The sequence below is a fragment of the Rhopalosiphum padi genome, chromosome 3 (genome assembly GCF_020882245.1).
Source record: "Rhopalosiphum padi isolate XX-2018 chromosome 3, ASM2088224v1, whole genome shotgun sequence".
NCBI lineage: Eukaryota > Metazoa > Arthropoda > Insecta > Hemiptera > Aphididae > Rhopalosiphum > Rhopalosiphum padi.
The window spans coordinates 50,773,211-50,793,260 of record NC_083599.1 but is presented as its reverse complement, the minus strand read 5'-3'; the positions used below and the strand labels follow the sequence as shown (position 1 = coordinate 50,793,260).

General features: G+C 31.7%; 1 protein-coding gene across 3 annotated transcripts in view; it reads right to left on the bottom strand.

Moving 5' to 3' along the window:
- LOC132927443 (homeobox protein homothorax) overlaps positions 1–20,050 on the bottom strand; it is a 99,608-nt gene that overhangs the window by 23,755 nt on the left and 55,803 nt on the right. For all 3 annotated transcript variants that reach the window (XM_060991972.1, XM_060991974.1, XM_060991973.1), the window contains 2 exons: positions 15,149–15,300; positions 4,207–4,283 (listed from right to left, as the gene is read on the bottom strand). In XM_060991972.1, coding sequence (XP_060847955.1) covers positions 4,207–4,283; positions 15,149–15,300 — 229 coding nt within the window. The remainder of the gene's footprint in view (positions 1–4,206; positions 4,284–15,148; positions 15,301–20,050) is intronic.

Genomic DNA, 20,050 nt, shown 5'->3' with positions numbered 1-20,050 from the left:
TAGCAGTTTCTAGAAGTATACACTACTGCAGCGGTAACGGTGGCGCGGGCGGCGTTATCGTCCGTGTCCCCTCGTTAGCCTTCGGGGAATTGCCAGGGTGGTTTTTATCACTTTCTGTAAAAAATGGATTGTCATCATCATTTACGCGGGCACGAGCGCGTGTGCGGCAACGGACAGGGTAGGTGTAGTACGCGCACCGTAAGGCCCACGGGACGGAAGAATTCCAGTCTTGAAATTATACGCGTGCTACACTATACTTTTTTTTCTCTTCCACCACACCACCGCCACTTACGCCTGTACCTCCAACGACCCTGGGTTCTGACAGTGTTATTTTTCCTTCGATTCACACGCCGCCATTCCTATGTACGCCGTACAATATAACGTGGTTGTCGCGTAATAACTAAAAGTTGTCGTTATATTTTTTATATATATGTTTCCTGTACACATATACACACATACATCATATATATATATTTATAGAAAAGAAACCGTTGTACATTTTCCCATGAGGATCTGTGTATAAAAATGTATATATAAATTTTGTATGTGTATGTGTGTCTGTGTGTGTGGGTACATTTTTTTTCCTCAGCCCCGAGGTCGGCCAAGCGTAAAGAAAAGCTTACCGCCGTCATTAACGTTTTGCGGCGCCCTCTCTGTTTGGGGCCATAGTAAATCATTTAATCTCCGGTCGACGGGACCCAATGCAAACGGGACGTGAAAATTTTTTCGATAGGGTGTTTCAACCTGCTGTGAGCACCGCGCGCGTAATATAATATCAAACCAAGTAAAAAATTTCGTTACTAACACCCCACGCATGTTGGCAAATAATAATAATAATGGCAACAGAAAAAATACACACTTCCTTTCATTATTAAAGTGTTTTATATCATAATATCAAATACTAAAGCGAACACGGCGTGTCTAAAAATAAGTATAGTAATTTTCCTCAAAAAATAATAATAAAAAAAATAACTAAAGAGTTAGTTAAGTCAAGAACGTTAATCCTTAAGTTATTAGAAAACAAACAATATACCTATTTAACTTTAAAAGTTTAAATTTATAATGAAGAAAAATATTAACTTAACTCAATTGAAAAGAATTCATTTTTTTTTTTTTAAATAATTTCTAAATATTTTGTTTAAAATGAATATTATACTATTCCTTCTTCTTGCAGCATACTTTATAGTTTTAAAAGGTTAGGTATGCTTACATATTTGTTTCAACTAAATTATTAAATTATTATTATTAGTTGCATATATTTTATATTTTATAACATTCCTTTATATTCAGTGACTAAATAAAAAAATAATTAGTTATAACTATATAACTATAATAATAATGTTCTAAGTAATCTAAGTTGTTACAATTAACTTTTGTATTACCAAACTTAAGGCTAAGTATTGTTTTTTAACGATGAAATCTATGAGCGTAAGTCGTATTAGGCTTACAACAGGCGATTGTGATATACATCATATATATACTATATAGATACAACACAGGTAATTATGTAGAAAATAATTATGCACGTGCATCAATAAATATTTCCGACTTCCAAACATTTTGAATTTAGTGTAAAACTGTTAAATATTTTACGTAAAATTCCACATAAAAAATAGGATTTGGGCGGCGGCGACTATTTCTTATACTCTATACTGTATACTGTATTATAGTGTATAGTGTATATACATGCACGCGTACCGCATATCGTCGCACTGCAGGACTGTGTCGGCGACCGTTTTATTGGCCTTTGCTGGATTTTTATGTCCTACTGTAACGGTTCGGGTCTCTCGGATTTTCACGGCGTTCCCTTTGAACACGCTCGCGTTTTATTGCGCACCATCAAATCTCAATCAAGAGTCAATTTGCCGGATCGGCTGTTTGAGACATTTAGCCCACATTAGGTACCTTAAGCGTTGATTTACAATCGGGCGGTGAAAACATTACCTAAGTTCAAGTGCCCACTGCAGCAACATTTGCCACGCCATTCATATGACAATGAAACCGTAAAACGAACTTAATATATTTTTTAATCACCATCATTTCAGTCTCACTATAATTATGAAGTATAACGAGTACCTACGATTGTCATACTTGGAACGATTGTAAAAAAATAAATATAAAATAGGTATATTGTAATGATGCAATATATCTAAAATCTATTATACTCTAATATATATATATATATATATATATATATATATATATATATATATTATAATCAGTTTTAGTTTAAGTAGATTTTGTAATACGAATAATCGTTTTAATTATTTAACCGGTCGGTCGAACATCGAAATGATGGTGCGACGGTATATCATTTATAATAACGTACACTAAAAATATATACATAGTACAGATATATAAATGTTACGCGATAGTGAGTGAGCGATTAGAGTGTACCGCATTCACAGTTATGTATACAATATACATTTTAAAAGCGTTCGTTTCGAGTGAGAATGTAAAAATTCGTCGCACTCGACATTCCCAAATATATTACATACGCGTAGAATACGACGTGTATATATAATATACATATATTTATATATGTATGTATGTGCATGCGTGTATGTGTATCTGTGTGTGTATAAGTAGATGCACACAAAATGTAACTGTAACGCGAGGTGGAGAAAACCGAACGCGAAGAAAAGCGCACGCACCACCGAAACAACATGGCGCCGTCTACCCCCTGCATGCCTGGCAGCCAGCGTGCGCATAAAAGCCTCGGCAGTCGCTCTCTCGCCGTTCCCTTCGACTTCTCTCACTCACTCACTCTCTACATCCGTTCTAGCGGAATTTCACGTCGGGGGTCGTCCCAACACTCTGATGAATGTTTGTAATTATAACAGTCAGACCCGTTCTAATTTCGCCGAATACACACTCTCGCGTATATATACTTTGTACACCCACTTGCCCGCATCCTATACACTATAGTGCTGCCAGCCCTCTCCGAAGCGCCATAACCCACCCGACAGCAGTCTTCCCGCCACCAGTGTTTATATGTATATAGTGTATACGTACACGGCGTGGCGTACATTACACGGGGACCCGTTCCCGGGGTTACTGGATATAATCCCGAAAGTTCCAGAATCCAAACTTCGGAAACTACATCATCCTTGAGTTGCCGTGACGAAACTCTAAGCCAAGGGATTAAAATTATTTCTCCGGACATTCGCAGAAACAATGTAAAATGCATACTGGAATTATAATTGATAGTAAATAATGTATAATATTTTATTTCCTTACATTCTTATAATATCGGAGTTCACGGCGCGTCAATAATAAACGAAGAAAACAATAAAAAAAAAATAGTTATTATTGGTTTTTGTGAAAACTATATTGTTCCGATATACAATATTGATAGAGTTAATTCATTTTTCGTGTTTGTAATCGAAGCTACCACAATATTAATAAATACAAATATGTATATCAAATTAAATTATACGGATTATTATTTCTATATAAGAATTATGCCGTTAGATTAATGGTTTTCAATATAACACATCCTCGTAGCTCGCACTTACTTCAGTGAAAGCCTATCACAATAAAGAGAGTTGCAATCATTATATGCACTCGTACACGCCGTAGCGGTACACAGGTACACATTTTCATAATAATAATATATGCATTTTACAGTGGTTATTAAACTTCTTTCTGTACGTAGATTGTATTATTATAATGTAACCAGTGCAGGGTAAAACGTCTGCGTTTCTTTTGTTATCATGTCGAATATAATATACGTGAAAGGTATGCGTCAGAAATGACTAAACTCTATACGCGTTAATATACATTTTGATACTCTAAGACATACCTATAGATACTATATATAGTACGGACAAGGGAATTGGAATAGAAGAGCAGTTGTTCTTTTTTTCATAAGTGAATGATGATTCAGCGTTTTGTTAATACATACTCAGATTAGAGGGTCTTTCGTAATTACAGGTTGATGGTGGATTGGCGTTTTAAAACCATTAAGGACCCACACACATACACATAAACGCGCACGCGAGAACATCAGGCTTATCTGTGTGTAACGTAATATAATATAATATAATATATAATACACACACGTGTGTGCGCGTAAAATAGACAATGATGAGACGACGTCGAAATCAAGTTATAAAAACAAAACACAAATTGTATCGTAATGGTTTTTGAAGTATGCCATATTAATATATATTAACGGTGATCTGTAAGATAATGTCGACTTACCAATTGTTGACTTGAAGTATAGTCAGACCGGTGTCTTGAGCAAGTTGTTTTTTCTGATCTTCCGATGGGTAAGGATGCTGAAAAAAAAATATTAAGTTATTCGATAACGGTATATAATGAAATCCTTTTTATAGAAACATCTGACATATACCCATACATAGAAAACATTTAAACGTTGTACCTACGTCTACATTATATCCATGTACAGTTAGCCTAAACTGTTAAAAATCGGTTTGTGTTTGCGTGCGATTTCTTTAAAAACGATATAGTTAATATTATTATACTTGTGGAGTTCAATGGTAATTATTTAATGATACGTCGTCAAACCATTTTTTTTATATATAAAATATAGTATAATAGTATTATAACTGTGTTTAAATAAGCTCAGACACGATGACGTTTCGAACCAAATTATATATATAAAGAAAAAAACGGTTTGCAATTGGATCCGGAGGCGTTCTAAGCCGCCCACTTTTGACAAGTGACTTCGAGGTAGAGGATATGTTATTTGTTGTATAATGATGCGTTGTCGAGGTCGCGTGCTCTATACGACATCTCCATTATTCTTGAAAACATCACGTACAATAATAGGAAGGGAAAAATCAGTAATATCAACGCCTCTTTGTAAAATGTATAGCGTTGCCATTTCCGTTGCATCGTCATATCGATGTTCGCGAGAATTATTCTCGACTTTGTAGGCGTATCCCATGGTATACAGCACCATTAACGCCCAAACGGCACGTGACATCCAATATATCAAACGTAACGCGTGTACAGTTATGAGCGAATTATTTTTAGAACAAAAATGTATAACGAGAGCGCATGCAGTCGATTCCGTTGAGACAATTATTAATATTTTATTATAGTTATTATTATTATTATGGCTACACTACAACGGTGGGTGATGTTGGTGCAAACACATTTTTATTTACAAATTGATATTGAATAACTAAACGAAACTCGTACGATGTTATTATATTTTATGTATCATAAAAGGCGTACGTTCATATATATATATATTATAAGGTAGGTATCCCGCAATAAAATCACGATATGATATTATGCCGGGAAGAAATTTTCTATCATTTTCATAAGGTGATGTATACCCCCTTTTTGTCGGTAGACGAGACCAATAACGATCGAGGAAGAGGTTTTTTATCCCCGTAGCTCGTTGGAAAAGCAATAAAAGCATTAAAGCATTGCCTATACAAACCGATGGGAATATTGGTTCCCCTCTTTTCACATATTTCCCTATTGGTAAGAAAATATATATACAAGCATATAAAAATAGATGGAAGAATGTGCACGAATATTTTACAGCGCGACAGCTCTATATATAATAGTGTAACTCAAAAACCCGAATCTGTGATTCAAATATCCGATCGGTAATAATATACAAGGTACCTATACTTCCTACACAACATACTAGTAATAATATATGGATTTAGAGTTACTTGAAACATGTAGTTATTTTACACTGACACTTGATAGATGTTAATAAATTAGTTCAGTGAAACGTTAAAATAATGATTTATTACTACAAAAATACGATTTTATGTTTTAATATTTATTTTATCATAATATTGGTAATTATATTAATGCAATATAACGGTATGATATTTAGATTTAAAAAACTTAAATATTAAGATAACATTTTATGCAATTAAACTATCACGAATTCAACCATATAGTTAAGTATGTTTGCAATTGATTGGATTTTGATATGTAATTACAAATTAAAATCTAATGTTATATATGGGTGAATAACTAACGAAACATCAATGTTTGAATACGAACTTAACCTGCACCGAATTGTTGTTTAAACACTGATACGACAAGCGTGCATCTAAATTTAATTCCGAGGGTCATTTACCAAAATAAAAACGGAAGGGGAGAAGAGTGTGCATTTGAAACCGCTGATAAAGCACGAAGATTAAACTCCGAAAAATAGGCCTGTGAGCACGTAGTTCCATTTTTGAACTGAATCCCAAATATCCACGACGGTTGCTGAATGTTTAATGGAGCCCGATTGAAGCCTCTAGGGGCCCCCGGGGGTGTGTATCCCCCCGCCGTTTTAGGACCCATTACGAATGCCAGTTGCATGACCCTTTAAACCAAAGTGAGATAGAAAGAGAGAAACAGAGAAAGTGAGAGAAACGACACGACAGCGAAAGCACTGAGATAAACATTTTCCATCGTATACCCGCGGGAACCCATTGCTGGCAAAGTTGAAAAGAACAGGTTGATTGCGCGCATAAAACCACCGTACTCAAATGTGATTGAATAATAGGAATTATTATAGTTATAATTATTATGATAGTAATAATAATATTGTTTAATTAATTAAAACTTATATCTTCGAAATTATATACTACAGTCGGTATATAATTGTGAAGACATATATAATATATATCATATATCAATGCCATTTAAAGAACCATACGAGAAAACATATGTATTATATATTTTAGAAATTTAAACGGTGAAAAGAGCAAAAATATTTTATGGTGGGATAGAAGCCGTTTCCTTTAACAACTATAACACACGAGGATTTCCTGAGAAGTATAAACCACAGCGCACGTTGTAGATGGGCTATTTCGTTCTTCGTTCAGCCAATATAACAAACAACGGCAAGGGGTTGGCGGAAAAGAAAAGGGTCTTCGGGGAGTCGTGGTGACTATTTCCTTTCCGGATAAGCGACACAGAAATGGAAAAAGGTTTTTTTACTACAATGTAATAGTATAGCGATGTTGCTGCTAGGAGGCAGTTTAGAGGGACGACTCTTAGCGGCCGCATTGATGCGTCGTTGAGTCATTCACATATTCATAGAATCGCCCTCGCCGAGGCAGTTTTCCTAAGCAATTTCCGCACCCCTCTCTGGATTGCTATCTCCTACATATACGCATATTATGCGCACCTCATCACCATTTCACATGTTATAATAATAATTCCGGAGTTTGCGCGCAAATCGGACGAAACCCGTTTTCGCGTGCTTTACATGCGTGCCTTTTATTATTATACCATATCGGGTTTAATCTAAATGAATGTACATAGAATTTTTACACAGCACACGAGAGGAAAAAAGATTTGTATAATAATAACGTTATTATCATTATTATAGACGTGTACGGATTTCCTTTAGGTATAAAAATATATAAAACATGATTCGATTATATTATGTTACGACGGCAGTAACGCACTATCAATTTAGAAGGTAAACAATGATTATTCACCCATTACTTTTTATTTATCTGGTAAATTTATTGTCGTTACGACCGTGTAACAGGAACTCACCGATCAAAACACGGGTTATTACATCAAGGTAAAAGCTGGGATCGTAAAAATCCCATCAAGATGCAATACAGGCTATACGGAAAAATCCATCCAAGGCGGATGTATACGCCATAAAATTCAACCCCTGTTTTAACATCAAATCCACGACTACTATAAAGACAACGATTAGGGTATTGTTATTATATGTAGAAACTTTTTTGATTTTACTTTTCACATTTTGTAGATTTTCAATAGTATAGACGGTTATAGGTTATTAACGCGTACACAATTATCAAATTACAATAAATAAGTCATAATTAAAATTGTATAGGTAATAACTAATAACTAGTATACTATATATATATGTATATAAATTATAATATACGATTCTCGATGAAACTGAAATTATCGTCATATATTATAGTGGAAAATCAATTAATATTACAAACGTGCCGTTCGTAATAAAATTCAATAGACGTGCTTTCATTGCATACAACAATCGACAAAATATAGGTGGCAGGTACCTATATTATTAAATATATATATAAATGAAACGTGTGAGAACAGGTACTGTAATTCTGGTGTCCTAACGCGTGAACGCGATAAAGAGAAAAACCCTCAGTACTTTGTTTTTTCCCTTCTCTGTCCAGTTAAATTTACGACGCTATAAAACTAATATTGCATCTGGTCGTAAATCTTGACGGGGTTAGCAAGCTTTCCCGTTATATGCACTTCAATGTGATAGACTCGGCATAAACACGCACTAGTTATGTAAGTATATAATGATACGTCTTTAAATAAACAGAAATTAGATGGCTAATCAAACGTTAACTCTCATTTATAGGCATACCTATAATAATATAGACCATATTTATATATAATTACGTAGGCAGGTATATATTTTTATTATTATAATATTTAGTCTTGTCATATGAACAGTATGCTTATTAAAATGCAATCATATTCAAAACGAAATCGTTCATAAATATTTATGGTTTTAAACGTTGGAATATCGTAACGGAGACTTATACAACCTGTACCAACTATATATATTAACTATATAAATGGCAAATATATTTTAAATGAACACTTGTGATAGAAATATGATATATTTCATAAAGCTTCAAAAATTAAACAACGAAATAAGGAACATTTTTTTTGTAATCAAGTATTAAAATATTTTTAGAATGTTAAATTTACTTAATTGTTAGAACATTTTCATTAATCGTATTAAATTATTTTCTAACGATTATGATACTTATTGCAGCGTTCGAGTTATTAAAAAAAAAAATTATGTACGAAATATATACTCGCTGTTTTCGAATTGAAATAAAATCAAGAAAAACTCATCGCATAAAATAAGGAAAAACATTTAAATGTGTGTGTACTATAGTGTGTTTTATAAGATGTATTTCGATATTATTTCCGGAGCAAATAAAAATTAAGGAGCTTTTTTAACCCTCTGCCATTAGTCTATTTACCTAACCTGATAAATATTTTGCATTGAAGTTCAAGGATTATAGTTTTATAGGTGTATATACAAATGTAATTGTATAAAAGAAAACAAGGTGGTTAATTTATTGATTTAAGAGATACCAAAGTAAGTAATTTCAAGAAAGGTCATTGCATTCTTAAACATACACGTTATAACGAGTAATCACAATGAAATGCGGTTACCGCGCCATTGTTAAAAACAATCCCAACGGAAAGCGTCCTACAATAGCCAATTAGAATAGCGTTAACAGCAAACTGGAAATAAAGCTTAAACAATGGTCATCTTTGATTTTATTTCTGGTAGAAAATCAGCGCATACCTGAATAATATGCAATGTAATAAAAATTTATCGATAAAGAATAGTTTTACACATTGAATAAAAAACCTTATTATACTATTAACCAAACCGATGATGTCACAGTCGGTACATAATGAATTCTGCATTGTAAAAATCCTAAACAAATGACCATGATATACAAAAATGAATAATAATGAAATGGATACAATTACTTATGTGTTATGATGAACTTCGGTGATAAATCTGAATTTCGTAATACTATAGGTACCTTCACGAGACTACTAATAATAATATCGTTAATTAATAAACTATTTTTTTTTTAGACGTTTTTATTTCACTATCAATTTTGTTCAAAAAAAATTCACAGTCTTTATATTGATATTTTGTTTTTAATGGTATATTTATTTCCATAATATATATATACATGACATAATATGTATATAATGTGCCTATAGTTAGTAGATAATTAAAATTCGAAACAAAATCGACAACAGACAATTTTATTTTAAATTTCACGAATGAATGAATAAAAAATAAAACTGTATTGCTGCAAAGTACTGTAAATAAATTATTACTGTACAAATAAAACGATTTTAGCTAGAACGCAAAATACTGAAGCGATCGAACGACGCCGTCGCTATAACCGTGGTTAAAACAGTTTTCGAGTAACGCGCGGTGAATGGGAAGGGAATATAGCGGAGCAAAGGGAACGTTGCTAAAGAAAGAAACAGAGTATATTGAAAATTGGAATGAGTATACGGAGAGTATAGGCGTATAGCCGTTAAATTTGTCCGGCAAAAAGGGGATTGAAAGGTTCGATAGGAATTTCAATTCAACCCGAGTGCATTGGACGCCGACAATTCGTCGGGGGCAGCAGCGAAAATGGTTTAGAAAAAGAATAAAAAAAAAAAGCTCTGGAAAAAAAGGAAAACTTTAAGACCAGGAGTGGAGAAACTGTGAGCCATTAATCTTGGCAGCCAACAACTGATGTAAACCCATAAATTACTTTCCTCTTTCCCCTTTCACTCTATCACTACCCTGCTCTTTTTAAAGTTACCCCCTCTCTTTATCTCCACCCTCAATAGCGAGATTGAATGTGCGTGGATAAAAGCGTTTATATATGTATATATATATAATATATATATAGCGAAGATATATATATTTATCCAAATATATACGGATATATATGTATTTACATTATACACAGAATATAAATATATACACATCCAGAGCATATTTAAATGTGAATTTTGTTCGCTTAACGAAACTAATATACATCCCAAGTGGGTATTCAAAACGGTTGTTCGAAAAATAAATTGATAAATTAGAAATATAATTCAATTACGCGTAGAGGAGGTTAGAATTTAGTGGAAAATAATCAAAACCTAAATTGAAATATTGACTGATTCCATTGCAATAATCAAAATATAATTTCCTATCATAATATACTATGTGCACAAATATACATCGAAATACTAGACTATGAAAGATTGTGAATATTTCACAATAGAATATTATATCGTAAAAAAATAATATAATGCAGAAAATTGTAAGTTTTTAACCGTAAAATGTGAATGTGTATCATATAGACATATACACTTGTCCGTATATGCACGTATACGGACGCATTAGTATGCGCAAACACGCTTTTAACCAATTAGCAATGATGTCGGAAATTATCTGTTTTTGATCACAACTCCAACGCTGGTCACACGTATTACATCGACAAACCGTAATTTATCATTAGATCAAATTTGCATAACACGGCTAGTTAGTTATAAAATTAAGCGTTGGAACCAACATCGATGTAACCCGTAATATTTTATGACACATAAAAAAACTGAATTACCAATCACCACACATATATTATATACACTACATACACGTAATAAATTTATACGAAATACATTATGGATGTGCCTGATGATGATAATAATAAATTATTGTTATTATTTATTATTACTATTATGGTATTGTTAATATTATTTTATCATCGTCAACATAATTATGTAAGGTAAATATTAAACGCATGTATAATACATTTATTTTTTATTATTGTTTGAAAGAAAAAATCAATAGAAAGCAATAAGTACAAATTTTATTAAATTAGTCATCATTATATACAAATTATGATTATTTTATTTGTTTATTTATTTTATGTTGTTTAATAAATCTTTGCTCATAAAAGATAATAAGTCCCATAGCAGAACACGCTCGTAAAATAGTAGGTGTATAAATGGGATATGCAAATAAAATATAATAAATTTCATGAAAAGTGGTTAAAAAACCGATTGAAAATAAAATATAAACGGAGAAACTAAACTAAATGTGTTTGGTGAATATTGTAAAGAAAAAAAAAATATATTTCAATAACAAATTAATGTTAATGCGAATGCGTAATTAAAAAAACACGCGAGAATTTTTTCGATCGTCACATTTTATTCATACAATATAAGTTACAACATACTATTTAATCATACATACACGTATATAAACATAATAATATATATTGTATTTCTTTAATGTGTAATGTCAATAATAAACGAAACGTACAGTTTCAATAGATTTAATTGCCACTAAAGGACCACCTACCATTAATAAATAATGTTTACATATTATACCGTCTCGCATCTCGCTCGGGGCCGGCTAACGGAGAGACATGAATTGGAGTAATGACAATAATATCCGTCTGGGGGGTCCAATTTCATTTAATTTATAAAAATGAAAGACGCTAACAATGGATGATGGACAAACGCACTTGTACACGCGTTAAAACAATGTAACGATAATACACGTACGCTCCACGATTGACGTGTATTTAATTGTCGTAATTAAACGATCCTATACGTAATATTGGGATGCACCTATCAACGCGTATAATATGATAGTCACTAGTCGCCTTAGAAGCAGCTTGCACGGGAACGATAAAAAAATATTGCACTAGTTATACGTCACAAATTGTTTAGCGTACTACTAAATATTATTGTTTATCATATTATGTTATACGTTTTGTACAAATTCCCAAATTAAACCGACGCATTCATATACTAAAATGCACGAAAAAATTATGTAACAAAACATAAGACGATAAAAAAAATAAACATAATAGATATCTGTATAATATTATACAATATAATGTAGGTACGGATAATAATGGTAACAAAAATTTTAAAAACCATAGGAAAAAGTTCTTATTTTGCCAGAGATGCAAAAAACACAAAGAAGAAGAAGAAGTATAAGAATAAAAAAAATTCATTATAGTATCGTATTTTATTTGGTTATAACTGTCGATCTTCAATATAGACCACTTAACTCTGTCGGTTATTCAATCAGTCTCCGATACTTTCAGACACTGCAGCACGCCGCTCAGCGTGAAGGAGAACTCATTAGACAAGTCCAGACGATTCTATTAACCACGTTCATTCATGTCGTTCCCATCAAAATATATGTTGTCGACGTGTTTTTCGACATGTCCACCATTATATATATATATATGTATGTACAAGCCAGCCAACGTTAATACCGAATATGTAATTCATATTATTTTACACGCGGCGTGCGCGTTCATCGACGAACGCGACATGAAGCGGTTTTACTAGACATAAAAGCGACTACACACAAAAGTTATGGCGGTAAATCATATATACAAATAATAACTACATATGTGTATGTATGTATATATTATATATATATATATATAAATATATATTTCCAAGTGAGGTGGAATGGTGGTGATGTTGAAAAGAGAGAGACACGGAGAGAGAGAGAGAGGTATGTTGGTTGCCAGGACAACGAGGAATTTTAATTATTACGATCAGGCTTAAGGGGGCAAGCGTCGCTGGTGCGACCCATACCCAGTGTTACCAACGGCAACAGGGAATGGTGCCGACCGGTACGGGAAAAAAGGGGTGGGTACATATATATATATATATATATATATATATATATATATATGAGGAAGGAAGGATAAAAATATAACTAATTCCAAATGTCCATTTGAACCCTACGACCACATCCTCGCTTGCTAGCTCTCTATCTCTTTCTATATATATATAAATATACAAACGTGTATACATAACATCCACGCATAAATTAAACAAAGTTTTTTTTATTGTATATATAGAATGAAAGAAAACGCAGTCGAGTATCAAAATTGCAAAAAAAAAAAAATGTATCATATAAAATGTTACTTTTTGGTAGTATACTAAATTGTAATTCAAAGAATAATAATAAAAAAACAACGAATTCAACACAGCAACGGTCTAATAAAATATGGTTATCCATTACGCGTGAACTCGATAAAATTACATTTACATATTCACTGAAATTACATAGATTATTTTAACGAAAGTAATATATTAAAATTAGTTTAATATTTCTATGTTTTCGAGAGAGCCATTTAATGTAAAGTAAGTCTATTTTATAAAGAAAAATATCACGTAAATTCTGATTAGTTGATGGCAAGAAATATTATATGTTAATACGACGAAAAACCGCAAACCTACTAGTGTATGTACTTATATATATTTCTATAGTATAAAAAATATGAACTCATTTGGAACAATAAATATTTTTGTTGTCAAATAAGAATAATTACAATATTATAGTTAGATAATTGCAACGAAAATCTCGGTTTTTAGTTAACGTTGATTTTCTTTCTCTCTCTTTTTCGTTGATTTCACTACATCGCTAATAATTATCATTTACCAACCAAAATGAAAGGAATGTAAAAAAGCATAAAGGCTTAATAATTTCCCTTGAGTTGGTATAAAATGAAATTTAATACCAAGAGAAAAGCTCAACAGAGTTTATGCTCCACCCCTCAGGACAAGATGAAGGACGTGAATACATTCCAAGCACCTGGTACTCCACGAAAGCACCATAGCAGCGGTGGCGGCGGTGGTGGCAGTAGAAACGGCTAATTGTTATGCAAAATTTAATTTCAAACGAAAATTTACCTTTTGCACAAGAGGGCCCTTTAATTACCCCTTTTTACGACAAGTATACCGAACACGGCTGGAACTACAGTGCTCGATGGAGGGTAAGTACGTCACTGCCACCAGTTATACACAACTCGGGCGTTTTTAATTAGGTCTTGGTACCGACTTGTTTTACTGAAGGAAACTTTTCTGCGACAAACATCCGTATCCAAATGGATAAATTACACTGCTAGTTTATTCTCCCTTGGTAAACAAAATTAAATTTCAGAAATTCTCTCGCGTACCATAATAAAACAAAGAATTCCAAACAATGACAATTCTACTGGAACAACACGTGTCCCATGGAACTTAATGCTGGAATTTTAACAACACAGTAAATGTTCCTTGCGTTTAAAATCAACATTTTATAATACAACGATAGTTTTAAACGTACATACATTTAAATCGGATACAAGACAATAGACATTATTTGTTATATTATATATGTATACGCAATGAATAACTATAATATACGTTCTTACGCATTAGCTGTACATTTGCCAATTAAACGTTATTAACTGACATAATTACAAAAACGTGCGTTGAAAATAATAATTATTTTGTAAGTAATAATAATACAGTTTATTTCTTTCTATATATTATAAGTCATAAATCACTGTAATGCAAAAACAACCAAACCCGTGGAAAATATTTACTTGTACATAAGTTATAAGTTTATAACTTATAAGTATACGATGCAGCTATTTAGAACCCATGCATTAAAATGAATATATTAAACAATAATAATTATTAAAATAAGGAAACATTAAACAACCAAACGTTTTTAGTAAGTATAGTGTAAGATGATTAATACATTTTACTTAAAATATATATGACAAATTCATGGGATAATATCATAAGTTTAATGATTAAAAATTAAAATATAATATAGGCTTACCGTTAGATGCTGAAATAACCACGCTCGAAGTATATTTGTGGCCACTTTTGGGAATATACCTCTTTTCTTTTGGTTCTTTTTTCCACCACTGGGATCATCGTCATCCTCACCCGTACCATCACCACTACCGACACTGGCATTACTCGCATCACCTATGTGTATAAAACAAAACATAACATAACAATTCATTTTATTTTAATAACTATTTATATAACGTAAGGAATTTACGTCAAAAATGCAATTTTTATTCTACTGAATAAATCGATTTTTTTTATTATAAAATAATGTTTTTTATATCGTTAAAGACATACTTAAAATTCTCGTATTTAAAAATTTCCAAAAGTACTATATTTGTTGACTTTTTTTTTTTAATTAAAAAAATGAAAAGAGCCTACGGTTATAAATTCGTCTGTCTGCGTGTACAATTGGTAATTTTACGGAAGTTAGGGGTCGTAGAGCTTGTAGCCGCCGCCGTTCTCCCACGCCGGCGGCACTAGTGGTGGGTAAATGTGCACCGTCGCTATCAGATTCACTACAGAAGGTGATCAATCACTGCTACCCACCCCCTCAATCCCTCTGCATTGCTCTTTCTACTCACTTTACCGACCAGAATACATACACATACGCACACATCGTACAAATATATACAATATACGTATATACGTATACTTATACACACTACACACACACACGAGCACAATCAAAACAATATCTCTACCCATACTCTGCTCTCCCTTATCGCATATATGTATATACCTTTTACCGTTGCACACACGACGTGGTGACGGCGGATAACACTATATACACGACCGATAAGGGAACTCCACCACCCTACCACCACGTGCAATACACGGCTAGATGCAGCAGCGTGTTTCCAAGAGACCGTTTTATTCGAATACCGTTTTTCAACAAAAAGCCGAACATTTTTCAGCCGGAACGTTATATATTCTTACAGTAACAAATAAAATCCACAATCGGTTTTAACAACAATGACAATGAGAATTGCGACATTTTATTGCACGACGATAATAATTTTAGTTAAATTCATTAACGTATATATTATATAATATTATATACGTTTGTAAATATAAATATAAAAAAATAAAATAAAACCAACAACAGAATACACATTCAGTGCGTTGTTTTAATGTTGACTGTAGATAAAACAGCCACGCTGCACACTGCGTCCGATAAGAAATAGTTGGTGGTTGGGGACATAAACATATTATACGGCTGCATATTATATAACATAGAGTGTGTAATGACTCATACACACTAAATAAACAACAGTAGTGGTAGTATAGTGGCGGCGAGGAGTAAAAACTGTTTATCTAATGGGTTTAGGTGTTTGTTTGTATTTGATTGGATTACAATATTATATCCGAGGGACTGACCCCCTAAACACATTAGGAAGGAAGGGTTATCTCTCTCGACCGCGCGTCGTTGTGGCGGACCCGTCGTCCCGTATCATTGTCAGAGTTCAACTTTTGAATTCGTAATTTATTATAAGTTAAGCTGCAGCACTATGCGTGTCCCCTTCCTAATGTGTTTTTGTTGCACGTCAATTAAACACGGGATTTTGGTCATCACAATTTCTTTTTCTTTAAAATATTACATTTTTGAATTTCAACTTAAAACTACTTATATATTATTTTAATAAAATTAAAATTGTGTATAAATAAATGTATGTAAGTAAATTTGTTTATAAGATTACCGTCTACCCTATAGGTACTTATTTATATACATTAATCCACATAGGTATTTATTGATAATTTTTAATTATTCTGAATTGAATATGTTAATAATCATTAATTAAATAACAATTAACTCGTCTGACATTAAAATAATTAATAAACAATCAAATAAGAATATTTTTTTTTACTAATATCTAACTATACAATATACATGTTGATGTTTTATGTTATGAGGATTGGTAAAAGAAAATGGGCGGCGGCATATTAAACGGATAAGAGAAAACGAGTTTATGGTCAACGACTTTGAACAAGGCAGCCATTAAAACTAAAAAAGAAAATAACAAGTAATGAAATCAAACTCACTGTACAACTTGGGATTACATACATGCAAACGTATAAAATATTAATATAAATATTACATCACGACCTTTATGAGATTGATGGACTATACCTAATGAGTTTAACTTGTAAATATAGGTAGGTAAGTACTGCAACCAATGACTAATGGATAAGGTAAAGTTGGATGTAATTTAAAATATTATACGCCAGTTATATTCTCACCGAATTTGTAAACACATTGTTTAATAATAACGATAGTCATATAGATGTTTTATTATATAAACGCTTTAATATAATATTATAATAATATGTAATATAGTAAAATAATAATGATAATAATAATATTCTTAATCTACGATTAAGAGAATTTACTAAGGGGTTTAGCGACATAAAACATAAGAAAAAAAAATCTCAACCCCTGAGGTTCATACTAAAAAAATAAAAAAATAAAAATAAAATAAAATAATAGCGTTAAAAATTACTTGAAAGTCTTATAAACGGAATATTATTGTAATACATCAACGTTAATGTCGAGAGAGAATTAACCACAAAAATATGATGATAATGATGATGATGGTGGCGGTGCCTTCGAGATGAAACAAGTTAAAAAAACAACAACGAAAAGAACAGAGTGAGAGAGAGAAAGAATCTAGCCACCAACACTATAATATGGTTAAGGTCAAAAAATGCCTGCAGACCGACAACGACCCCGACTATAATGGAATATATTATAAACGTGCGACCAAAGAGTTAAGTAATTTAATGTAAACCATCTATGGCTATAATAAAGATTAAAGAATGTATTATACATAGGTACGCTACATCATATATGGACATAAAATAAATCGATACATTTTAATAATGGAATTGGTGCCGATTGTGTAATATTTAAAAAAAAAATTATGTTTTCGGCTTTATATTGCATTGTTTGTTTAAATTTATATCATACGACAGTTATTTAAAAATCATAAATACGTTATCGAATTAATACATATCTTAAATATATTATGACAACGGTAAACTAATACTTCTATTTAGAAAATTAAATAAAATATTTGATGAATAACTGCAAATGCACAATATAGTCGAATATAATAAATCATTTTACGTTAAGTCTGTTTAGACAAGAACAAAAATGTCAATCGTTTAAAATGTAAATAAAGCAGTTTTATATTTTCCCGTTCTGCAGATTATAGAACAAGGAAACGTTTGATGTATAATGAACTTTTTTTCAAAAAATTCTTTATATTGGATTATAAAGTGGCCGGAATACGTAATTTAGGGTATTAATATGTTTTCTTTTTTAAATTGCTCATAAATAATACTTTAAATCAGAATATTGAACAATATTCATTATTATTTGTGAGAGAAATAATTAAATGTATACGTTAAATATAATTTTTAATTTGTCATACTTTTATTCTAATTAAAAAAAAAAAAAAATTGATAAAAAAATGTTGATTAAAATGTTTTCTCTTTTATTTAAGCATTGTAGTATAGGCCTGCATATAAATTAAAGGTGGTTGCAAATTACTTACTATTATTTATAAATTATTAATAAAAAAAAAAAAAACGAAAATAACCACATTTCGAATAAAATTACATAAGTTTTCAAATTAAATTATAAGAGCCAAACTAAAACATTGGTCTAACCTTACAGCTCTAACCGTGTGAACAAATGTCCCTTTTTCGAAAATAAATTTAATATAAGCCTTGACTGAACTCTGGAAGTGTTTATTATATACTTTTTCTACAACTTAAGATAACTATAATATTATTTGATATAGTATTATAGTTAACGCAAACCGAAACGAGAATAAGGGGGTGACCAGCGTTCGTTCATTTCCTGGCTGTCACCAACACACCTCCGTTTTACCAGTGGTCCGGTGCGCGTACTACACCTCCATTCCGCACACACAATCACCCTATTCCTACCCTTATTGAATGGTATAATATATATATATATTTATACGTATACTATAATTGAGACCTCCTCACTTTATGGGCTGTTTTTGATATCATCGTCGTCGTTGCCGTTGTCAGCCTGAAAACGGTACGCGCGCACCAACCCACGTAGTAGCTGTCATATGCAGCAAGTATAAAGAGAAAATAAGTACAAACGAAAAAAAGTTCCGTCGGTTGCGGTTACAAGTACCGCTAATCGTATTTTCACTTCTTTCTAGCCCTTTACACATATACACGATACATATATATGTATATTTCTATATACATTTATATGATTTGCGGTATATATTCAACAATAGTTATATCGACGGCAGTATGTAGAAATAACAGAACCGACATTCACGCATTCCAAGATTTATAATTACTATAAATATTGGTATTACGTTAAACCTATCAATATATATAGTTTAAATAAATGAATATTACACAACAAACCGTATATAAAAAAATTATTCTTTTAAAAAAGTAACATATTTTCTGTTTTAATAACGATCACAATTTTCATTGAATTTTCAAACTCTATAGAGTATATAATATATATATTATATAATTAATAATATAATATAATATAATAATAATATAATTAATATTATATAATATATATATTATTATATATATAATGGTATTTTTTAGACGAGTGTTTCGTGTTTCTCTAAGTTCATGTTCAAATTTTCTACTTATATGTTGATTGGTCAATCAATCTCTTTCGGGATATACGAAGTAACAACAGTAATTGGCTCCTTCGAGACCAGCTGGACCCCACTACCACAAATAGTTATCCCTTAGGGGGTTTATTATCATCGTTATTCCGTGTATCTCTTATAGCCACCATCACCATAACCATCTTTATACCATTATTACGATCTTTTATCCAATTTTAAATAAAAAATAATAATGTAACCCA